Here is a 24397-nt window from a genome sequence, read left to right as displayed (position 1 = left end):
TCGCCTGTCGTTGGGTGTCGCCTCGCTCTGCCTCGTCCTGTGGCAAGGACTCAAAGGACACTGGCTACCTGGCCGCCGTCTGAGGCAAGATGCGTAAGCACTAATTTTTGTGTGCGCTCAGTTTGCCGTTTAATTGCCGCGGCTCGCGCTAAGTGTTCCCTAGAAAAACAAAGGGCAACGCTGCGCGGCGTTGGTTCAATCAAGCACATGTCGTTCTGGGCTGACTCCTTGGTCCTTGGTCCTTGCACAGGCGCCCCGGATGTCTCGAGTGTCAAGCGCCTTTGCAGCCTTTGTCTGATTATCGCAGCCACGCAACGCTGATGTGCGGTTATGTCAATTAACGCGGATGCGGATCAGTCCGAAAGGATCGTGGTATATAAGCGTAGCTTCACGGTGCAGAGGACATCACATTCGCCTCAGCCACCGAACGCAGCACATCGAACGCAAAGATGCAGTTGGGAAAAGCTATAATCATACTCATTTTGCTGGCCATCCAGCAAAGCTGCCTGGCACTCTACATCAAGGGCGTGGAGAAGACTCCTGCCAAGAGCCAAGGACCCAAGGACGATTGGGGCGTGTTCAAGAACACACTCGGACTAAGCCAAGAAAAAGGTTGGTTGTTTACTTCATTCAAGCTGCTCTCGAACTCTTCACTAACTTGAACACTTTTTGCCACTCCAGTTGAACTGCTCAAATCGCAAAAGGATCAGCAGGGCACCAAGGAGCTGCTGAATCGCTTCATTCTGGAGAATCCAAAGGCACTGCCCAAGGCCAAGCAGCAACCGGATCAGTTCATGGGCCTCTACAGATCCATCCTCAAGAAGCTGACGGCATCCAAGCGCCTGCTGAAGACCTCGCTGAACTTTGAACTGGCCGACAGGCCGCACAAGACACTGAAAAGGCCGCGTCGCAAGATAGCCGTGAAGATGGTCTCCGATATGCCGTCGTGGAAGATCGAGAGTCTGCTGAACTCGTTCTATCTGAAGCACGGCATTCCCCGCAATGCCGAGGAGCACGATTATCCCGACCAGGACATGGCCCGGGACACTGATTACGACTCCGATAACTTCTACGACGACGAGGGCGATGTGGGCCTAACGGCCAAGACGCGACAGAACACCGAGTATGGCTCGTTCCAGGACCTCATTATGCAGGCCAAGATGAACGAGTGGGAGCGGGAGGAGGAGGAAACCAAGTTGCACGGCCCAGACAGTGATGATTACATCTAAGTCCGTCTAGGGGTATCCACGTTGATGGTGGGCTGTGCAATAGAGGTTCATATGCTGGCATTGGACTTTTCTTTAGGCTAGAGTAGTTTGTAATGCCACAAACGCGCTTTAATTCAAACGATTAGTGTTGTATTTATTAGCATAGCATGTAATATAACTTTCGTATTTTTTTTGAAAATGAAATTATAAATAAAGTTACAGTGAAATAAATTTACTTAAAAGTTGAGATTTGAAGTGAAACGTAAATGGTTTATAATTGTTGCAAATTTGGAGTTTCCTAGTTGGTTTCTTATATGTTAAGGAATTTGGAGTTTCCTAGTTGGTGTCTTTATATATCAAGGAATTTGGAGTTTCCTAGTTGGTGTCTTATATTTTAAGGAATTGGGAGTTCCCTAGTTGGTGTCTTAGATGTCTAGGAATTCGGAGTCCTTCGAGCTTTTGGTACAAACAATCCTGCGCATGTCCTCTCAGCACAAAGAGCTTTGTGCAACGAAACTGGTAAATATGCTCATCTTAAATATTTGAAATCATTTGGCAAACTTGCTAATGACAAAACAGTGGCTTACAGCTAGTTGATTTTATTTTATTAACAAACGCATCTGTATAGTGATGCATTTGAACATAAATTGTGCATTATATTATTCATTCGATTATATAAAACAGCTGACTAGTGCGATCCGCTCGCTCCTCCAATTGATGCTTCTCTCTGGCAGCCAGACAACAAATATCCCCACAATAGGCGGACATATGGTGCCACAATAGTTGGCTCCTACTTCCCATCCATCCAGCAACTGAAACACGTGCTCCAGAAGAGCGGACCATGCGCCGTATTGCGCCACTTGGAACATATTCTGGGAGCATATAAAAGCCGTGCTCGGTTTAAGCCACAATTAGTCTGTTGCTGTTGCCGCTCGGTAATAAAAATAAAATCGCACTCAAATGAAATACTTTCCTTGCACTCCCCCAGTTCGCGTATTTTGCAAGGCACTTTAAGGGGCTGCAAATAGTCCCTTTGATGTGTTTTTGATGCAAGCCAACCTGTTGCACTTTCCGTTGACTAATAGCTGCAGTTTTGAAACAGAGAGATTTTAAAGCCATTATATAGCTGCCATATAGAAGGTGCTTCTCTACCGCAGTGAGCAGAAATCGATACGTTCAATGCGAGTATGCTAAATTTCAGGATGCACGTCACGTAGTCAGTCTTTCGTTCTTTTGGGTATCAGCTTCATTTATGCACGTACTCAGTTCGCAGGAGCTGCCAAGTTTGCCACGCCAATAAGTCTCTAAATAACGTCAACGAATTCGGCTTAGGCTACATGTATGTTTAAGGATATGGAAGGAAGTATGTTTAAAGATATGGGAGAAAGTATGCTTAAGGATATGGAAGAGATTCTAAGAGTGCTGAGGGAATATCTGTTTTAGGTATATATTTATAGTTCACTTTCGGTTTAACAATAATATAAATTACACATATAACTCTATACACGGTCGATAAATTAAGTACATAATACAAGTCAAATAAATAAAACGCGAACGCACACACTCATGCATGTGCAATCAACTTGGAATTTAAGAGGAATTACAACTGCCTTTGAATTCAACCCTTTCGTATGGTACAAGTACATCTCACATCCGAAGCTCACACTTTGGCACTCAGACTTGTCAGATATCCAAAAGATACAGTTGCACTCACATTCACTTGCAGTGCGACTCGTAATGGCAGTGTAAACCCCTTTCTCGCAAGTAAGAGTATCAACTTACTGAGCCAGGACTGCAATTAGATCCCAAAGGGGATCTCAAAGTCATTTGGAGGTAATAAAGCTCTTGGGGTTCGGGTTCAGTGAATTGAGTAGACCTACAACTTTTCACCACTTAGACTAACGATGTTGTAGTAGTTGTGATCGGGGAAGCGCTCGAGTTCGATGTAATCCATCTCCGTGTGCAGCAGCTTGTCCAGCATCTGGATTATTTCCGCAAACAAAGGACGCTCCTGGGGATCGTGGGACCAGCAGTAGTACATGATGTTGTACAGCTCGCGACGACAGTGCTCCGGCTTCTCCAAGCGATACCCATCCCTTACCTACAAAAATAATTAATATATATATGAATATATTTGATATACTTCATAGCTATGCTAACCTTTCGCATCACATCTGCTGCGGATATGCCAGGATAGGGCGTCGATCCCAGGGTCACAATTTCCCACATCAGTATGCCGAAGCTCCAGATATCCGACTTTACGGAGAATATATTGTCGTATAGTGACTCTGTAGCCATCCATCTGCAAAATCAAGGCTTTCCTTGCACACCTCTGTTTACAGTGATTTATTGAAATATTCATTACCTGATGGGCAGCTTGCCCTCGCTTTTCCTTTCATAAATCTTCGAGGTGATTACATCTCTGGCGAAGCCAAAGTCCGCCACTTTGCACGTGTGATCATCGGTGATGAGAATATTCCGGGCAGCCAAGTCGCGATGGATAATCTGTATGAACAAGTTTAAATGTTCACACATATCTACTAATTTATATTAGATATTTTCCTACTGAACTTACCCCACGAGATGTTAGGTATTCCATTCCCTTGGCTACTTGGTACATAAAGGATGTTAGGTCGCAGGACGTTAGTACATTTGACTTTCCATGAGTATTTCCATAGTGCCTATGAAGGAAGAAAGAATTCTTTATAATCTGTTTACAATAGTTCAAAAAGTGTTGCCTACCTTTCGGCGCGTGAGCTGCGTAGATAGGTTTGTAGTTTTCCCCGATTCACGTACTCCAGAATCACGAATGTGGGATCCTTGTCCGTGCAGCAGCCCAGCAAGTGCACAACATTGATGTGTGGCTCCAGCGACTTCATTACCTATAGTACAGTAGTAATTAACAACAAATTGCCTTATAAATATCGCAATCAAGCTGCTGTGTTTGATTAACGAGGCGAAGTCCTATTAATAAGTGTTTTATTAGGCCACTTTGCTGTTGATTTATTGGCCTATCCGATTACGCCAAGTAGCCGCCATTCATTTCAGTTAATATCGCCAACCCTCTGCTTTCCCATTTCAAATTCAAACTTTGAACAACTAAGGAAAAAAAACAATAAAGCCCGGTAATTTTCCAGGTCTCTAACGCCTTCACAATGGCGGCGGCAACTTGAGGAATGAGGAATGAGGAATGAGTCTGCTGCCTAGCCGAGGGCCATTCATAATTTTTCATTGTTCTAAAATTAAAGTGCAATTATTCTCGTTTCTGGGGTAATCCGCAGAACATGATATACTGCCGCCGCAGAGCGCCGTTGCTGCAGGACCAAAACCAAAACCAAAACGAGAATGAAAACGAGAACCAAATGCGACTTTAATGATGAAGGACGCGACCCACACGACGGCAACCCTAGAGTGGCTCTATAGCAGCGCATTCCTGTCCAGATCCAGAGTTCAGATTCAGAGTCAGATTCAGAGTCAGATTCAGAGTCAGAGTCAGAGTCACGGAGTCAGAGTCACAGAGTCAGATTGCAGGAGGGCAAGGCCAGGCCACAAAAGGTCTCGAAGTCCGAAAGTTGCACTGCGCAGGTCGAGAGTTTGGAGGTCCTGCGAGATGCTCACACTCGAATGCAGAGAGTAGATTCGCATCTGTGATGTGGGGTGGAGGTCTCCTCCAGGCGAGAGGATGCTGTGCTGCTTTTTGTTTCTATTTGCTCATTATTGTGTTGCGGGCAGGAACAGCAACAGGAATCAGTTTGTTTCAAGGCGCCGGAGCGCACAGTTCGGCTTGTGTTTGGTATCCGGTAAAGGACGTGCTTTTTTTCTAGTCGTATTTTTGCAAGGCTGCGGCAGTTCCCTAGTATCCTGCGTGTTTACAGCCCGCAACTGCTGTCGAAATAGTTTTGCCCCCCAAAATGAGTGTGGTGCGTGTGTGTTGTTGTGTGTGCGTTGAATTAATGCTCCTCAGTGCCCCCAAATGCTGAACTCATTAGCTAGCCATCGACTTTTCCAACGCGGCGAGACCAGAGGTAATCATAATGCACCCAAGTACTATATGTAGTATGTAGTATGTAAATGCTAATCGATACGGAAAATGTCTTACTATTGTTGAATTTCATATATATATGTACATGGGATAGTAGTGAATAATTGCGATGACAACACTTCTGTGATTGCCTCACACTCTGATTTGCACGCGTATGCAAATGGCTGAGAGCGTTGATGCCATTAAAGGAGCATAAATGCGCCCGCAACAAAGGACCTTCGACCACTACAGTCAAATTTATTGATTCGCCACGAAATGAAAATATTTTAGCCCACTGATTGCGGCCAATTGTGCAGCTCAGCGCATTTGGATTTAAGGCGTTTAAGCCTTAAAATTCTGATATATATATGTATGTATATCCAGCGAACTGGATTGTGAGGACTTTTCGGAGTATTCGCATATGTAAGCCCACAAGGATCCAGCTCATTAAATATGCAAGTCTGACACCGGGCTACTTACAAGGGCATAAATTAATGATTTTGTCGCAGTATTTTTGGCGACCATGAATTTGCAATGGGGCAGACCATATTCGAATTGGCATTTAACCCACATCGTGACCGGGCAACAAATGCATTTGCCCAGTTGGGCTTTAAATTAAATTGAGTAAATAACAGTTTCCTACAAAGCTTATTACCAAATAGAATTTACAATAAACAAATGACAGGCAAAGTAAAGTGGCGAGAAGCATTGGCAAACTTAAAATTAGAAAACTCTTGAATGGTGGACTTTTTGACAATGACCAAAGGGAAGAAACTGTAACAGTAACTACTCGACAAAAAACATGTATATTCTTAGAATCAGAATCACAGAACCACTTAGCCAAATGATATTCCTGAATTTAGCTAAATACAGGTGCAATTGCGAACTTGGCAGCAGGTAGCGAAACATGTTGAAAGTTTCTGGAGTGAGACACATAAGTGGAGTGGACTCCTTTGCGTTTTCATTAAAAAGGCAAACATTAAATCCAAACTCGAGGGGAAATAGCTGCTAGCAGCGGGAGCAGGAAAGAAATTCTTTCGAAACTTTTCAGCATCGTTAATTTTCAATTTACAAAACTTTTTCATCTAACCAGAAAAACCAACTCGCAAGATTTGCCCCGACAGCCCTCCCAGTTTTCAGTTCTCAGTTTTCTCAGTACTCAGTCGTCGAGTTAGCGAGTCTGTCAGGATATTTTCCTCCTTTTTCCCCCATTTTTTTTCTGCTGAGCGGGAAAGGCGAAGGAGCGACCAATTGAATGAAAAGTGACAGAGGAAAAGGCAGCAGGGAAATCGAGCCAACTTGGGATGTTGTAACGATTTTGTCGCTGTTTTGCATACCCTTTTCGGTTGACTTAAGAAATTGTAAATGCTGATTGGGCCAGCCTTATGCGATTAGCCATCGAACAGCCAACTTACCTCCAGTTCGGATAGAAGGTCCTTGCGATCCACTTCGGTGGCACTTTCCTTTAGAGTCTTCACAGCCACTGTTGTAATGCCTTCGGTGCCTGCAAAGTAATAATTATTACTGGTCAGATGTGTTCTTTTTAAATTTTCAAATCACACAATGCCCCTACACTCGTTAGCTGTTCAATATTTAAAGCTTACCCATTACACTTGGTTTTCGCATAGCAGGCGAGGCTATTTGTCTGCCTTTATAGAAATCCAGAAATCACTTGCCTCTCGTTTTGTAGTCCACTCTACGTGCTCATAAAAAAGAGCTCAGTGTGCAGCTCTGGAGCTCTGGAATGCGGTATATCGAGTGGGTGGAGTACATACGTCCTTCCACATCCACTGCCACTCCCACTTTTACTCCCACTGCCACTCCCACTTTTACTCCCACTACATGCACAATTTTGCAGCACCTGAGCACTTGAATTTGGGCCAACAACTGGCGAATTGCATGAGCCAGTTGCTTTGTGCAACTCCGCTGATTGAATGCACAATCTGCTCCATTTTAAATTCCATTCGGCATCACGCCGAAATTGATGAAATTACTCTGCTGAAATTATGGATCTCGTGCAATTTAAGGGCTGCACCTAATGGGAATTTAATCAGAGCAAAGATACGCTTTCCACAGTATAGTAGTCCTAATATATCCTAATATATTTCATCCAAATCGATTGGCTGCTACTGTTTTGTTTTGCAAAGAGTAATGATCCTAATCTATCCCAAAGGATATAGATTTATCCGAACTTGTAACTTGTATAACTCGAATAGTTTGCATCCCACCCAAACTTACCATTTATGTTGGTGGCCTCGCAGCGCCAAACTTGTCCGAAGGCTCCCTCGCCCAAAATATTGAAGAACTTCAATCGGTATCTGGGGAATTCCCAGCGGTCGCCGTTGGCCTCGCCGGCAAAAGCGTTCTCCGTGGCGCCGGAACTTCCTGCTCCACCTGTCAGGCAGCCCGGACCCAGATTGGTGCCCGGCTCACCTGTCCCGGCACTGGGCACTCCGGCGGAGGAGTCCGCGCCACTGGTGACACCTGTTGATAACTGGGACGTTGCCTTTTCAGCGGCAGCATCGATGGCAGTTGTGCAATGTCCAATGTCCAGTGTCCAATGTCCAGGTGAGCGGAAGTGGCAGCGATGTTGACATTTGTGTCGCGTACAGGATTCAGAAAAACAAGAGAAAACACTTTGATTAGTTGGGATCCCCTGCTGGTTGTCAGCACGTTAAAATGTTGATGCCATAGAATCTAGGTTAAACTTTGATTGACACTTAAGTTTCAGCAAATGAGAGCGGAACTTTGAAATCTATAGCTTTAAAAATACATATAAAAATAGAAAAAAAAATGCAATAAATGGTATGCAAAATTCCATTGCCACAACGCAGTCTGAAATGTTGAATTTCAAAAGAAAGCTTAACTGTCAGCACCACAAAATGTCAAAATTTGTACGCGCGGATCGGTTTACGTCGCTGACGCGAGAGCCTGCTGAAGTTTTGGCATTCGCTGTCAATAAATGGGAATCGAATGAAAGGACATTCCCAGCAGACTCCACAGGGCGCCCATCTAACAGGCAGCTGCATTGAGCTACTTTTTCCTGTCAATTACACTGCCTGCCTCTATGATTGTGTGTGTGTGTGACTGGGGGCCAAAGGACCAAAAGGAGCCAAGGAGCACAGGACGAGGGCCACTCCTCTGCGGAGGCGTTGAGTGAGCCAAACTGAGGTTGAAATCTGCGCTGGAGTAGCTGTCGATTAGGGACGCCGTGCCCTAAGCCCCAATCACGCCCAGAAGTGCCCAGAACGGTGAAGGAGGAGCGGGAAATGGGAAATGGGGAAAACTCAATCGATATTTGCATAAGCTCTTGTGCATCGCCCACTAATTTTATGCAATCATTTCAAATGGACCTTCTGTGAAATATGAATTTTAGATTGCGTTGCCAGCACTCGTGCTCTTCACTTTGCCAGCTAAATCGCTCTTTGTTTTACTTCCTCTTACTCCTTTTACTTAAGTTAACTTCCTTTTACTTCTTTTGAATAACTGTTTGGCTGCCGAGTAATGATCAAATATAAAAGAGATGCCCTGCCTAGGAATTTGTTAGTAAATATCAGTAGCACTCCACACTCACAATGCCCATCTGCTGATCCCGCTCCCAAGGAACATAGCGATTGGCGAAGGCCACAGGTCCTTGCCACTGCTGCATGACCATCGAGTTGCGGCTGTCGTCGGTCAGCGTGCTGCTCAGCTGGCTCTGGTTGGACTTCTTGGCCAGCTCCTCCTTCTCCTTGCTCGTCTTGAGTGTCCTGCTGATGGCGCACAGGCGTCGGCGGCACAAGTACGCCAGCAGCACGGCGATGGCGGCAAAGAAACCGCCCACGGTCACCACAATCGGAATTGTGCCGGACTTGAGGGAGAAAATGTTGATGGAACTGGTGCTGTTACTGTGATGGCCGCCACTCGGTGTCGTTGTCTCTGCGGGATTGGCGGACTCGACCCTCGTTGAATTATTGCCAGCTATCGGCGTCAGTTTGGTGCGACTCTTCGGCGTGGTGGAGCTGGTTCTGCCCGGTGTTGTATGGGTCACCTCCTCCTCCTCCGGCTGCTCCTCTTCTGCACTCTGCTCCTCCCGCACGCCGTTTATATTCGGTGGCGGTGGCGGTGGATAGAAGTTGTGGAATGGCGGCGAACCGAATATATTGTTCTGGGGCACCGGTGGATATCCAATGCCTCCTGGTCGGCTGTTTGGCAGGCCATTCCGGATGGATTGAACACCGGGCAGCTGGTCGAAACGTGGTAGGAATTGCGATATATTGTGCACCACGTTCGAAATTGATGTCTGCGGTCGATAGCCGGAGCTATTCTCCCGCTCGCCCAGGATATTGATGAAGACCTCATTCTTTGCCGTATAGGAGCCATCGGTGACAGTTATATAGATGAGAAAGTTCTGACCAGCCTACGAAATCAAATTGAAAATGGTATCGGAATGGATGTATATTCATTTGACTTACCCTTCCCACCAAACTTTCGTTGAGGGTGACCACTCCCGTTTCTCGATCGATTTGAAAGGGGATTTTCTCCGGCGGACTAGCATCGTTCTCACCGCCAGGCAGACTGAATCGCGGCTCTATTCCGAATATCAGATCATCGCCATCCGGATCCTCCGCCCGCACTCTATCGATTATCTGGCCAACTTTCTCGGTCTCCGAAATGCGCCAGTTGCGTTCGCGAACATACAGAATCGGCGGTGCATTCTGATTGTGAGCCTCAGCTGAAAATTAACATTAAAAATTAATATGCATTTTTATGGCATACTCATGAACAACAGGTTATTGTACATAAGCCAGATGCTTTGATGTTACAGTACCGGTTTTTTTTAAGTATTTTATTTAGTTACTACAACGGAATCCCACAATTTGTTTGCATAAAAAGTTAGGGATTAGCTCGATAAGCTCTGGCTTAACACATAGAATTTGTACTACTGTAAAACTTGCTAACTGTCCACTTAGAAAAACATTTAAATGCAAAAATATATAAGAAGTGCAGTTTTTCCCAGAAAACCCCTTCCTAGAAACGTAATATCATTTAAAAGCAGAGCGCTCACGTGAAGCAATTAACTTGTTTTGTAATTCCACAGCAGGCAGCTATTAAATCCATTCAAAGCCGTCGTCGCAACCGATGACGACACAGCGATTAATTGATTAAGACAGCGACTTTACTCGGGTTTTCATATGCCATGCCATGGGCCAACAGTTGGCAGCCAAGTTCATTTGGATACCGCGAGTGCCAGCTATTGACCCGGATGTCTACCACTTGGGAATCGAAACTTTGAACGAGAGCCAAGTGCAGACAATGGCTACCCATAACCCATCCTTTTGGTTGCTGGCCAGATTGCTACATCTGGGGAAAAAAGTGTGTGTGTAAGTGGTGGTTTTTCTAGCGAATATCAATCGGTTGATTGTCCACCGAGAATGTCCGTGAAATATTCGCATATTCAGTTGATTTCTTGGCGCTCCATAAGTCAGACATAAGCATCATTGAATGGACCTAAGCGACGTGACGTGATAACCGGTTGAGTTGTTTGCACTTGTATCTCTTCTGCTGGCTGGCTGGCTGGCTCGACCTTCAGATACAAATGCGCACACATGTAACGAATACGTATACGTGATATATGGCTACATATATAGCTGCTATATGGCTATATGGCCACATCCACACGGCGTGGTGTGCGTCTGTAACCCGGAGAACGGCTAAAGGAGAGTCTCAGATTTTTTTTCTTTGGTTTTATTTTGTATTTTTTGGGCAACAGCGTGTCTGACGGCGCCGCTTAAGTGAGCAGCATGTTTTTGCACTGCGGATTGCGTGGCCAAACAGGTCTGAGGTCTTGGAACACTGTCTCGGGCGGATTTAACTCTGTCCGCGTGTAAGCCCATCCACATCCAGATATACACGACTGCCATTTATTACGATGCTCGCAGAAGTGTTCCGTTTCGGCTAAATGTTGCACAATATGCTGATGAGTTGTGTGAAACTCACGCTTAACAGTCATATTCATACGAAGAATTTTAAATAACATTCATTTCTAAAGATTTATCACCAGGGAACGAGTCAAAACTATTGATTCCATTTTATTTTTCTAATGATAATTGATTATTATTATTTGCTACCGCTTTTTGCAGAAATAAAGAAGCAAAAATTCAATTAAATTATTAAAACTTGATTTGCTAAAATGGTTATTTTGCGAAACTAATCAAAATATTGCCAAATCGCGAAAAATGCTGGAGCAATGTTTATACTTTTGTGCACCGAAAACATTTGCAAATAAGTTGTTGAACTCAGATTTGCATACGTAATTGATTGATATTTATTTGGAATGAAAGTAAAATTCAATCTATTTCCTGGCCCATTAGGCAAATTAAGAGTTCAAACACCGGGAATTAAACGCCTTCGCTAAAATGTCGCCTTTTGAGCTGGTGAAACATTCACGGTCAAGGCTGAATGTACCGGAGCTCGAATCCATTTGTTTTTCTCGCCCACGGGGACAATTGGACCATTGTGGGGCTTCAAGAGCGATTCGCATTGTTTCGGGCACCAATTACGCATCAATATTGTGGTCATTAACGTGTTGCGACATCAAGATAGGCGTAGACTATTGACCCGCTACCCTCATGTAGTTAATCTTATGGATAATCTAGATGGACGTGTTAAGGGTGTTGGTGTCAATATATTGATTACCTACGTAATAAGGCCCTACAGAATATTCATTTTATATAACTGGCATATGAGAAGAAGCAAATAATAAGTCTTACCTTCTTGTGAAATCAGTGAGAGCACTGCTGCTGTGACCACAATGCTGGTCAACAGCAGACTCCTTCTCGGTAAGGTAGTTAATTGTTTTCCGCAGTGTATTATCCGACTTTCGTGGTTGTGATGGTGATAAACCATTGCGCAATCAACCGCCTAAAAGGCAGCCTGCCAGATGTCCGAGGACTGAGACAAGGTGATGAAATTTTAATTAAAATCTGCTGCGCAACGTGTTCAAATAAATCGAAAAAAAAAGAAAATAAAAACGTATCAACGCGTGGGAGTTTGTGTCGTTCACATTCTGCAGATTCCGCCATAGAAATGGATTTTATTAAATTAACAAAGAGGAAACAGGCTTTTGTTTAAGCCCGGAAATATTGTACGCCAAATGCCTCTGCCAACTGGTTGTTGCAATGAACCAGCAAATATGTACATATATATATATATATGATAGTCGAAATATTTAAGTGAAGGGCACACATCACGCCCAACTAAAAGAAAATATAACTCAAGACGCTGCGCGTCATGAAGCGGGTCGGCGATTTCTCTTTTTGACGTATACGGCATCGGGTGCATGGCGCAATAGCAAAACAAACTGGGCAACCGAGCACAACCCCAATATATGTACGAACAGCGGCGGCCAAAGTAATAGGAGCGACAGCGCATTTAACACTGGGAAAGAATCTACAAAATAGTCAACTATATTGAAGGGAACTCATATAGCTGGCGGCATTTGAAACTGCTCAGCCTTAAAACTTTGATAAATACTTATGAACTGGATATGTTGTTAATTTGCACACAATTCAAATCCTCTATTTACTTGTCCGCAACTGTATATGCACACGTTCACATAGTTTAAGATCGCAGACAGATAGATTGGGGCGAAAGAGAGCGGCTTGGGAATGCTTTGTGTATTCAAATGATTTAAAAGGAAGCTAAGAAACTGAAGAAAAACCCGCGGTGAGCTGTGTTCGCACTCCATAAGAAGACGACAAAATAAAAGCTCATCATTTAATTATATAAACATCCACTTAGAGCCAACAAAAGAGGCCATTCCAATATGCTAATTATTCAGTTCACACGGATGCTTTTTATTTATTTTTGGTAACAGTGAGTCACCCAGTCGCACATAATGTATAATTTAAATTTGATTTTCATTTGCAGCCATTATTACTTTTTATTTTAGGGTGGGATTTTCGCTGAATTTCACATATATAGATCGTACACAAAGCCACTGAAACTGGTATCCACAAACTTTCACGGGTTGCGTATGGGGCGATCCCAGAGCGGGACTCGATCGGCGATGCGTTTAACCACTCTGCGCACTGACAACTGACAACTGAAGCCGTGGATCGCCCCAGCCCAGTTCCAAAGACCTCTCCTAAAAAAATATCCGCTCCTCACTAGCGCTGAAAAACGAAAAACTTGTTTAGCCGCCACAAGAAACGAACTTGAACTTGCTCTCTTGTGGATCGCATTTGCTCAGAGCCTCTCTCTGCGCTCTCTGTTAATCTTCCTCTCTCTCTCTCTTGGAATTATGTTTGTGGATCGGGGAATTAGTATTAATTGAGTTATCAGTAGTAATGTGTACTTGAACACAAATTAGACACTTAATCGTTTATAGATAAGAATAAATAATCATTTTTAATATTATTGAGAAATATGTTTCACTTGCTCATGAGCTCAAGTTCCCATGTAAATATTGTTTAACTTACATTTAAGCCTAAGTTCTCATATAAATATTGTTTAATTTACATTTAAGCCTAAGTTCTCATATAAATATTGTTTAATTTACATTTAAGCCCAAGTTTTCATGTAAATATTGTTTAACCTACATTTAAACCTAAGTTCTCTTGTAAAAATTGCTTAACTTACATTTAAGCCTAATTTCTTGTGTAAATATTATAAATTAAAAGCAGGCATAATCATATGTTCCTGTTACTAAGCACTCAGCCCAAGCTCATCAGGCATTCGCCTTGGGATTTCCCCCATTTCCCTGGAACAATAAAGCTTAGTGCTCCGCGTCACATTCATTAATCAAAGCGCTTATCTGTTTTGCGACCATCCAATATCTGGGCTACGGTCGATGGCAGTAGCAGCGTCGTCAATGGAAACGCCGAGGAAGTTCCAAAACAAGTCCACAAAGCTTTTCCGCGACAGCTTATTTACCTAAGTGCCAGCACACTGACTTGTTTGCCCAAATGCATTGTAAACGCGAATGCGTCACGCGGATTTTCCCCACGGACCAGTGCTAGCCAAAAAAGTGCAAAACATCTCTTAAGACACATTCCAAAATCTTGGCCATTTAAAAACAGGCAATATGCAAACAGTATAACCAAAAAAAACAGGTAAGCTGAGCTCATGCTTTTAGTCTATGGGCTGTCAGCAAAGTTGGTTGTCATTTCTCGGTGGCACATATTTAGTTTGATATATAAATCGCAGCTTTATGATTAAGTATGGAGTTTTATATTAGCGGCAAAATCATGTGTTTTAAACTGAGCCAAATTTTTGCATCATTTACACATCAATAATACACATTCCACAAAATATTCGAGTGAAAAGCACATTATTTTGACACACTGGGTGAGCTCAAAGTGATAAGAGCATGTTTCCACAACAATTTGATAAGAGCATTGAGTGCCATTGATAAGAACTTGGGTCAAACACGAATTCTACAAACCGAAACAGCAGTTTCATTCAGTTGCTTCGCATCTCTCAATCAGAAAACACATACGCTGGCTAATTAAAAGCTCGCTGAAAACGATGTATAATATAGATGCATCATATAGCTCATAAACAGTATAGAATTCGGTCCTAATATTCTGCTTGTTAAATAAATAAATTGCCTGTGTAACTGACTGCAACAGGTATGGATAAATAAATCTAGCTGATAGCTGATTGTGTTCAATAAGCTTTTTTATGCGACAGATTATGTGGTCGAGGTTAGCCCACGGATAGTCTGCAGTCTGGTGGAGATAGTGGAGATAGCTCTTGAGTGCTTTTGGGGCTACAAGTCGGCCATAAATTAAAGTAGGTGTTAGCCAACAATGCACAGTTCAGGCATCGAGTGCAGAAGTTTCTTTTTTATTTTCGGTTTTTGTGCCGGACAAGTTCGCCACGGCACTGAATGCACATTGGTTTTTGGTCGCGCCACATAAATGGGCCGGAATTTGGCATTTTTGCAACGGTGCAATTTTACTTGCACAAGCTAACAAAAGGGCTTTATGTCTGTACTTGTGCCAAAAAGTTTTCGGGTGTGGGAATACTATATGTACATTTATGCTCATCCGTATAGGCCCAGCATTATATCCATGTCCGCAGCGTTTGTGTTTGTCGGGCGGGGCACAAAACCATGGCCTCCATGTGGCCCATTCTAGTTGAGCCAACTTGCTCCTGGAAATGGCACGCGAAATAAAAACAAATTACTGCGATGAAACTCAAAACTTTAAGCAGGCTTGGTCTTTAAATCATACATAAAGCAAATATACGTTATACGCAACTAATTAAAGCCCCATTAATTCAAATTCATTTTATTCCAGGCGTAATCACTACTTGTAGCGCACGTGCATTGAGTTAACCAGCACAGAATGATTCAAAAACTCGCACATCGTATCAACTTCAGTCCTCTGGTGGTCTTCATGTTACTACTAATCGATCAGCGGCTAATCGTGGACTCCAGTGTGCCAGTACTGCAAAATCCCTCGGATGAATACACTAAGTATGTGCCGATTGAGGAGCTCAAATTGCCAGAGGATCAGGAACTGGTCGTCCGGCTGCCGTCGAACTCGCTGCTCAAATACACATCCTACAAGGATGTGTCCATTCTGCATTTTGATGTTCCACCCGATTCGCGCACTGCCTACTTCACATTCAAGGCGTTCGAGGATCCCAAAAGTGCCTTTCGTGAGTACTACAAATACAGAAGTATGAGCAACTGAAAACTTAGTAGTACCCATTTGTTAGAACGCAAGTGCAAGCCGAAGGATGTCACGCTGCATCTGAAGGCGAGCAGCTATCCAGTGATAAGTCCTGAGAACATCACCTTTCCCAAGAACTTCTTCACCAAGGATCAGAGGTAATGTTGTACATACTCACAGCACACATATCGAACTCAATTAAATTTGCTTCAGATTCAAGGTATATGACCTGCAGTTCCTGTCCGATGAGCAGCAGCAGCGCATTACCATTGAAGGACCTCAAATAGGCAACTGGTTTGCGGTGGCGTTTGTGAGTTGGTCAGATCCCAATAATGACCGCATTGAACAGCAAGGTATATCTCTATTTCATTTTCAGTCTTTTACTAATTCAGCTAAACTATTGATTACTTTCAAAGTATGCAAATATTTAATAGACTGCCTACAAAAAAAAATTAATTTTATTTAGCATTTTGTCTATTTTTAAAAATTGACTTTGTTACCCCAGAGATAAAAGCCTTTTGCATATGCAAAAATCCGATTGCGATGATTTCGGCATTGTGTTTAGACGCATGCATATTTATGAATTTAATTTCTGTGTTGCAGGACTCGCTGCCTCATGTGACACTCTGCTCTCCGCCGAGATGTCCGTTTCCCGATTCCGTCCGATAATCATAAACAGCGGTCAGGAGCACCAGGACAACCTAACCAGTCATGTGCTACCCAAACTCAATGGTGCCAATACGACCAGTTTAAAGGAAGCCATTAACACCTCCAGACCGCTGCGCTCCATTCCGCCCAAGCAGCCGCAACCGAAAGCCGCATCCAAATCCCATTCGGAGGGCAAATCCAGCAGAGCTGCTCAGCTTGGAAATATCACGGAAAACCACAACAGCACACCGACCGCAAACAATGAAATCATTTACAGATTCTACGTGCCAGACAATATAGGCGATGCTACCGCACGGATAATATTCGACCAGGTGTGCGACGAGTGTCCGCCGGTGGGCTTCCATGTGCGTGCCAATGGTTATCCACTGGGCGGTACGGATCACAATCATGGTCACGGCACCATTATCCGGCCAAACCAGACGACGGAAATCTCGATTCCCTTTGGCGTGCAGCCCAATTCGTGGCACTATGCCCTATTGACCTTTGCCAACGGGGCGGATGAATCGGAATTGCCTTCTCAGCGCGACAATAGCCAAGCAAATCATAGCCTATCGTATGTCCTGCAAATTGATTACCTTACCGAGGATGCGGATAGCCTGATGCGGAAGCCCAAGAGCGTGCAAAACAACACCAACAGTTCCAGTGCAAATCCCTGGGCGCCCAGCAAGTTCCGTGAAATGAACTTCTACTCGCTGTTGCGGCAAACGTACCGCGAATTCTTCATGTTCGACTACGATCTACGGCCGGATGTGAATGGTACGGTGCCCGAAACGCTCAATCTTACGGCCCAAACCCATTCGGGATTCGCCTTCGATCTGGGCGAGGTGTCCGACATCGGCGGCACTCTAACCTTCGCCCTTTCCATGAAGGAGGCGCACCGCGCCAGCCTGAAGATGAGTCCGCCCACACAGTCGCCGGACTTGGGCGGCATCCTGGCAGAGCGCCTGATCGGAGATCCCAAGGAGGAGGTGGTGACCGTCGTCTCGGCCAGCAGCAATCAGAGCATGCAGATTGTGGTCTGCATGCAGTTGGGTGAACCGGGTGAGCCGCTGTATCCGGACAAGTGTCGCTACGGACAACGACTGATGCAGGCCTCCATTGTTGTGAACAACACGGAGAGCATGGGTCTGGTCCACGTGCCATTCCCCGAGAGCGGACGATGGTGAGTTAGAAAGACTTGAAATCATATCTTTACACTATACACCTTTACCAACCGCAGGTATGTGACCATGGGACTGTTCTGCCACGGATCCGGAACCGCACGGGTGTCCATCATGGACAGCGTCAAGGAGTTCATCAGAAAGCACCAGCACATGTTGGCGGACATGCGTTCCCCATGTGACTGTGCTGAATCCGTACCCCGGTACAGCAGCTGCTTGAAGTCTCCAGATTGCCTGGAGGCGATGAACGAAACCGAAACTCTCAAGGTAAAGGAGTGCATGATGGACGACAAATGCAGCACCAACTCCAAGCAGATGACACGGCTCTTCGTGGAACACCACAAGGCGGCGATGGAGCAGCATGTGGCGGTGGAGAACTGCAACACTTCGGTGGTCTTCTCGGTGTCCTCCAGTCCGTGCGTGGCCGGCAGATGTGGACGCTTCGGCAGGTGCTATCATTACATGTCTGGCGGATTCGTCTTCTCCACGTGCGTCTGCTCGAAGGGCTATCGCGGCTGGGATTGCACGGAGGACTCGCAGGTGCCCACCAACATGTCCATCCTGTTGGCCACACTGCTGCTTACGCTGAGCAACCTGCTCTTCTTTCCGAGCATCTACATGGCGGTCAAGAGACGCTACTACACCGAGGGCGTCATCTACTTCTTCGCCATGTTCTTCTCGATCTTCTATCACGCCTGCGACGCTGGCGAGGATGAGTACAGCTTCTGTCTGGTGAAGATCGGTGTGCTGCAGTTCTGCGACTTCTACTGCGGCTTGCTGAGCATCTGGGTGACCCTGGTGGCCATGGCCCATGTCCGCTCGGAGTTCGTCTCACTGCTGCACATGTTTGGAGCCATCCTGCTGGCCTTCGGCACGGAGCTGAATAAGCAAAGCTTGTGGGTGTTTTTGGCACCGGCTCTAACGGGGATCTGCCTGATCTCGACCAGCTGGGGCCTTCGATGTGCCAAGTCTCGCAAGCTGTTCCCTTCGAGGAGATACCTCTCCATGTGGCTGCCCTTCGGACTGACCCTCGTCATCGCCGGTCTGGTGTGCTATGCCTTTCTGCAGACCAAGCAAAACTATCACATCGTCCACTCCATCTGGCACATGGTGATGGCGTTGAGCATCCTGTGCCTGCTGCCCTCCAGAAAGTCCTTCCTGCCGAAGTGCTAGCACGCGGAGTACTGTTCCCATGCCAGGGAGCTCCTGCTGGCTCAGGATCAGGAGTTTCACATGTGAGACTGGTGGCTTCGTGGCTGGAAATAGGTTACTCCAAAGCTTTTCCTCGCTCCCCCCGCGGCGAGGAACAACGTTACAGGACCCCATCTAGTATGGTAGAATAATCCCTACTTTAGTTTGTACATAGCAATACTCATAGATGTAGTTGATAAACTGAAGAGATCCTGGAATTGATCAACCGAGCACTGAATGTTCACTAAAGCATGCACGGATAAATAAGCGGATATAGTTACTTAATCGTTATGATGTTGGTTTTCCTATCCTTTGCCACACAAATCTATGCACTAAGGCCTACAAACACTAACTATCTAGAACATATTTCAACAGCCTTACTAAATTTAATGAGAAGCACGCATGGAAATGTGTATCCAATATCTTAATGTGTACATAAATACCTGTTGTGAGGTACATCGCAGACTGTAAGATTAGCTAATAAATAGGACCTTATCTGAATATTGTCTGCACTTATTTAAATTAAACAATTTATTGATGAAAATTGTGACAGTTGTTGAGCAAAACCCGAGACTTACGTTTGTGTTTTGTGTGGAAAACGTTTGAACAGAATTGATAAATTTATACTTTACCAATAAAAAGATACAAACCCTAGAACATTATGCAGTAGTATCATTGTGTGCTTAACAAAAGGTAAGGTCAGCATGTCATGTTTAATAAAGATCTCTTGAGAAGATTAGGGTAAAATATACATATTTTTACAGCCAAAGAGCTACAAAAAGCTATTAGTTATGGATTACATTAATTATTTGTCTAGACTACAGTGGTTAGGGGACCTCATGAACTATGACTATCGTACACTTCCCGATCCGTAGCGGATTTCCCTTTCGAACTGCTCGGCTTTCAAGGTGCCGTCTATACTTTCGCAGTTCTTGTTGAAGACACTGTAGGCACTCATCTCGTTCCGTTTCTTTGGCTCCGTCCGGGTGTTGAAGTAGATGCCAAAGAGGGCGGAGAACATGAGGAAAACCAAACCGAAGCTCAGCTTTATGGCAATCACGTAGAGAGTTATCCAGAACAGCAGATAGACAGCCCAGAGGGTGTACTTCAGGCAGTTGTTTTCCCTGTGGTGGTGATCGGTGGACCTGCTGGGCTGCTCCTCCGGCTGCAGTTCACCTTCACTGGAGCTGGCAGCCTCATCATGTGAGTTTTCCGCGATAGCTTCAAACTTGGTAGGTACCTTAATGAATCATATACAACATTAAAGTAAATATAACACATATGTTAAGTGTACATCTTACCTGTTGTACCTCTATTGTGGTATCTTTGTTAGTCCCGGTGCCCAACATCCAGAATCTCCGTAGTTTGTCCTTGAAGTTGTCCACCGTTTCCTTCCTCCTTTTCTGAGCGCGATACTGTCGCAGCTGTTCTTGGAAATCAGCCATAAATCGCAACTTTACTGATTTTTGGCCGAATTGTAAATAAACTAAGCTGGACGTGTCAACAACATATCGATAGGCAGCGGGCGATAAGTCCACGTAGTCTTATCGATACATGCAACCGGAAACGCTCGATAAAGTGAACAGGTTATTTTCTTCATTTTAAAATTAAATATAAATAGTTTTTTGTTATTTAAGGGTTAACTTAAAATTTATATTTACTAAAACATTTTAAAGCTGAATTCTTTATCTTTTGAACTAACAACCATACAAAGAGTTGGAAAAAAGGCCACTTGTAAATATTCCTATAATCATATCATAAGTCATATCATATCCAAGTTATATCCAACTTTAAAATGAATCACTTTCCACTTAGAAGGCAGATGTAAAATGATCTATCTCTATGTGGATGTCATGGGGTCGCTTCAAGGTGTCGTCTTACCCACAGGAGAACATCTACATATGTATGTCGCCTTGTGTGGGTGGATTTATGGTGGTAATCCCCAAGTGGCGTTCCGTTTTCACACTTTTAATGATAGTAAGCATTAAGGGGTAAACAATCAAACATAATATTTTATGTGAAAGAACTGTAACCACTGTACCCAAGCTTGCACTTAATTGTATTTAGCCACTGTTATTGCCCCACTGGTATCACTCCCTCGCAAAATAGGTGTTTACTTGCGGAATTTTTTTAAATACCTTGCTCACTAGTTTTGAGTAATAAATTAGTGTAGTAAGGCCAGATAAAATAGTTTTCTATATCATAGATTTCCATCGGCCCAAATAGAGTTAGATTGGTTTCTGATATTAAAAATATGTTGAAGAGTGTTAAAACACGTGAGATTATGACAGAAAGAATGAAACGAACCTTTGCATTATTTGCTCTAATGAATTGAGAAAACGGTGGGCGAAGAAGGGCTGCTCCAAGATTTTCAGTCGTAGTAAATGAGTGATACACATTTTATAGACAAACAGAATATCATCTAGACCCCCATTTATCTTTATTGTGCCGTCTGATAACCCAACCTCTTGGCTGCTGCCACTGCCACTGCTTTTATACCCACTTCAACTTGGGCTTTCCGTCAGTTTTAGTTTGTCGCAGGTTCGGGAATGCCAGATATCTCAGAAGTCAATCTAAGCAATCACCATGAGTTCAGAATCGGGTCAACAGGACGTTGAGTCGAAGCCCAAATCGGTTGGAAGTCCCAGTGCTGGTCACGAATATGAGGATGTGCTTCAAATAATTGGTACTCCAAATGTCCTGGCACCCCTTTGTATCCTTATAAAATGCTATTTTCAATTACCTGTATCGCAGGCTTTGGGCGAGTGCAATGGATCGTCCTTTTTGCCGCAGGACTTCTGCTGATGATGGTCATTAACGAGACCATGGGAATGTCCTACATCACCATAGTATCCCAGTGCGACTTTGAGATGAATTCAATGGATAAGGCGGTCATGAGTGCTGCCAGTTTTATCGGTGAGCTTTCGCCTTTCACATGCACATCACTTAAAGTATTTTAATTAGCATTAGTAAAACCTTATCTTTCACGTTTTCATTGAGGCATATTTCACGTGGGCTTAATCTATTTCACAGGCATATTCTGCTCATCCTACTTTTGGGGTTACCTGAGTGATACCATAGGTCGCAGACCAGTGCTCATCTATACGACGATTGCCGGCAATTTCTTATCCCTATGCTCCACTGTCATTCCGAACTACTGGCTGTATGTCTTTGTCCGCTTCGGAGTTGGATTTTTGTAAGTACTTCAGAACTCAAGGTGTTAAATTGATCTACTTACGCAAACATTAGGTCTTATTACTATAACCTGGTATTAGATATTATATAGTAATAATCGAAAGGTACAGCCTTTTACTAGTATACAGCACAATATTCTGAATATAACTGCTATTCCGTTAATTAAAGTGAATAGATAACTACGTTATCTTTTCACCATCGGAAACATGTGTCTCCCTCTAACAATATTATCAATCCAAACAGCATTGCGGGAGCATCGTCAACAACCTATGCGTATCTCGGGGAATTCTTCACTCCCCGCCATCGACCCATCGCCATCAACTACGCCAGTCTCTTCGTGGGAATATCAACCGTCTATGTACCAGGTAATAACTATCCTACACTTACTGTTACCTTTCAAGACTAGAGATTGGTCAATGCAGCTACCGCCTGGCTGATACTTTCGATGGACTGGAGTGTTGGTGTAACCGATGGCTTTGCACTGCGTCCTTGGCGATTGCTGACAATTTGCTATTTGCTGCCTGGTGTGGTGGGCACATTGATGTTGTGGTCACTTCCGGAGAGTCCCAAGATCCTGATGTCCTTGCACAAAACCGAAGAGGCCTTTGCGGCCGTCGATTGGATTGCAGTGACGAATTCGGGTAAACACTTGCACGAATTCAAGGTGCATAAACTGAAAACAGAAGATAACGCGAATGGTGAAAATATACTGCTCATATCCAAGTCAGCGTAAGTGTTTATTTTTATTGCTTGGCAAACAGTGAGTTGAGAAACTAACAATTTACTAACAATGTAGATTTACAACAATCAAGAAAATGTGGAAGGAAACTTTGCCGCTTTTGAGGAAACCTCACCTGCTGAACTTCGTCATCAGCTGTACCATTATGTGTGGTCTATTTTTCAGGTGAGTGATATTCACTTGAGACCCAGTTTGCTTTCAATAATCAGGCTTAACTTTTGCAAACAGTTCTTCGGGCATGGGTCTTTGGTATCCGGAAATTCAAAATCGTTTGGGCTCAAATACAGCCGACGATTCAATGACTGTTTGCCAAGTGATTGATGCGTCAATTGATCAAATGCAAGCAAATGCAACTAATAAAGTGAGTAAAAAGAAATTTACTAGGAATTAGATGAGTGAGCAGCTCATAAGTAGGCCACAGTTCTGGCATATCTTTCATAATTTCTCTTGAATGCATGTTGCAGATTTGCGATGACCACATAAACACCAAGAGCTATATAGACACCATCACCTATGGATCGGCCCTGATCGTTGGCTATATCCTGATGGGTCTAGTTATCAACACGATTGGTCGCAAGGCATCGATTTCCATTGGACTAACGTTGGCCGGAGCCTGTGCCATTGCACTGATCTTCATAAAGGACGAGGTGGCCATAGTGGTGTGTTTCTGCTTGTATCTGGTGCTGCCAGGACTTTGTGTCTCCATTCTGAGTGGCGCAGTCGTGGATCTGGTGCCCACCCATCTGCGCGGAAAAGCGGTCTGCATTTGTTTGATGTTGGGTCGCACGGGAAGTGTTTTCGGTAGTAATATCATCGGAGTGCTGCTGGAATCCTATTGCTCTCTTACTTTCGGGGTCTTCTCCGGATTTGTTCTGGGTAAGAAACCTTATTCAGTAACTGAATGTAACTATGGTAATTATTAATACCCATTTCCTTTGCAGTATGTGCAAGTCTGACGTTGCTGTTACCAATCTAAGATTTGCCATTTAATTTTAAGTAGCTAATTTTAGTTTAAGTACCACAATAAATTAAAATGATTAAGGAAAACATTTCTGTTTTTAGTAGCTTTAGCATATAACCAAGTCAAGTAAGTACGGTTACCATCTTATGTTGTCTAGACTTTAATTAAATGCTATAATTCTTTAAGCCAGTTTATGCTATAACCTTGTTTTCTAAGAAACACAATAAAAAAGAGACTGCCACTCCCTCTACAAAACCGGACAAAAGTCAAAACCATTTTACAATGGAAATTCACGCGGAGCAAACTGTTTATAAGAACCTGATACTTTTGGTTTGCTGAGAGAATATATGTATATTCTTCCCAAAATATTCAAATAATTTTCATTTAATTCGAAGAATTTTTCAATTTCCATGAGTGTTTTTATGCTTAGATAGCAAGATGAAGATGAACTACGCCCACTGCATTTGGCTTTGTATTTTCTCAACCAGTTTGCATATAAAATCGAATTCATTGATGTGCCTGAGAGATCTCAGCAAAATGTTTAAATTGAGTCAAAATCGCAAATGCCTTAATCTCAAAACTGGTTTGC

At 43.8% G+C, this 24397-nt stretch overlaps 5 protein-coding genes across 9 annotated transcripts; 3 read left to right on the top strand and 2 right to left on the bottom strand.

The window, feature by feature from the left end:
* The first annotated feature begins 423 nt into the window (after positions 1-423).
* LOC120452447 lies at positions 424-1371 on the top strand. Its single transcript, XM_039636676.1, has 2 exons — positions 424-612; positions 682-1371. Exons 1-2 carry the CDS (start codon positions 450-452, stop codon positions 1227-1229), a joined length of 711 nt encoding a protein of 236 aa, XP_039492610.1. The 5' UTR covers positions 424-449; the 3' UTR covers positions 1230-1371.
* Positions 1372-2641: 1270 nt separating this feature from the next.
* LOC120451914 (tyrosine kinase receptor Cad96Ca) lies at positions 2642-13313 on the bottom strand. 2 transcript variants are annotated; one of them, XM_039635927.2, is made up of 11 exons: positions 13202-13313; positions 11982-12162; positions 9684-9943; positions 8804-9628; positions 7468-7735; positions 6645-6733; positions 3951-4090; positions 3784-3889; positions 3574-3713; positions 3369-3510; positions 2642-3309 (listed from the first exon to the last, which is right to left on the bottom strand). In XM_039635927.2, exons 2-11 carry the CDS (start codon positions 12115-12117, stop codon positions 3085-3087), a joined length of 2331 nt encoding a protein of 776 aa, XP_039491861.1. In that variant the 5' UTR covers positions 12118-12162; positions 13202-13313; the 3' UTR covers positions 2642-3084. The 2 variants fall into 2 exon arrangements, with proteins under 2 accessions (XP_039491861.1, XP_039491860.1); XM_039635926.2 differs by having other exon boundaries at positions 13151-13311.
* On the top strand, positions 4936-19566 carry LOC120451913. Of its 4 annotated transcripts, XM_039635922.1 has the most exons (7): positions 14687-14843; positions 14905-15006; positions 15516-15879; positions 15940-16051; positions 16107-16246; positions 16497-17724; positions 17782-19566. In XM_039635922.1, the coding sequence occupies exons 3-7, from the start codon at positions 15564-15566 to the stop codon at positions 18893-18895; spliced, it is 2910 nt and encodes a 969-aa protein (XP_039491856.1). In that variant the 5' UTR covers positions 14687-14843; positions 14905-15006; positions 15516-15563; the 3' UTR covers positions 18896-19566. The 4 variants fall into 4 exon arrangements, with proteins under 4 accessions (XP_039491859.1, XP_043862266.1, XP_039491856.1 ...); XM_039635925.2 differs by lacking the exons at positions 14687-14843; positions 14905-15006 and adding an exon at positions 4936-5233; XM_044006331.1 differs by lacking the exons at positions 14687-14843; positions 14905-15006 and adding an exon at positions 14310-14324.
* Positions 19567-19607: 41 nt separating this feature from the next.
* Positions 19608-20437, bottom strand: LOC120451915 (SAYSvFN domain-containing protein 1). Its single transcript, XM_039635928.2, has 2 exons — positions 20215-20437; positions 19608-20153 (listed from the first exon to the last, which is right to left on the bottom strand). The coding sequence occupies exons 1-2, from the start codon at positions 20356-20358 to the stop codon at positions 19764-19766; spliced, it is 534 nt and encodes a 177-aa protein (XP_039491862.1). The 5' UTR covers positions 20359-20437; the 3' UTR covers positions 19608-19763.
* A 1002-nt stretch (positions 20438-21439) lies between these two features.
* LOC120453973 (synaptic vesicle glycoprotein 2B) lies at positions 21440-23888 on the top strand. The gene is made up of 9 exons (XM_039638925.2): positions 21440-21599; positions 21668-21829; positions 21947-22109; positions 22352-22473; positions 22531-22837; positions 22905-23012; positions 23076-23208; positions 23312-23723; positions 23789-23888. The coding sequence occupies exons 1-9, from the start codon at positions 21500-21502 to the stop codon at positions 23821-23823; spliced, it is 1542 nt and encodes a 513-aa protein (XP_039494859.1). The 5' UTR covers positions 21440-21499; the 3' UTR covers positions 23824-23888.
* Positions 23889-24397: the final 509 nt, after the last annotated feature.

This window comes from Drosophila santomea, chromosome 3R (assembly GCF_016746245.2).
Source record: "Drosophila santomea strain STO CAGO 1482 chromosome 3R, Prin_Dsan_1.1, whole genome shotgun sequence".
Classification (NCBI taxonomy): domain Eukaryota; kingdom Metazoa; phylum Arthropoda; class Insecta; order Diptera; family Drosophilidae; genus Drosophila; species Drosophila santomea.
Note: the sequence above shows the minus strand (reverse complement) of the source record. Positions and strands in the feature narration are given on the sequence as shown.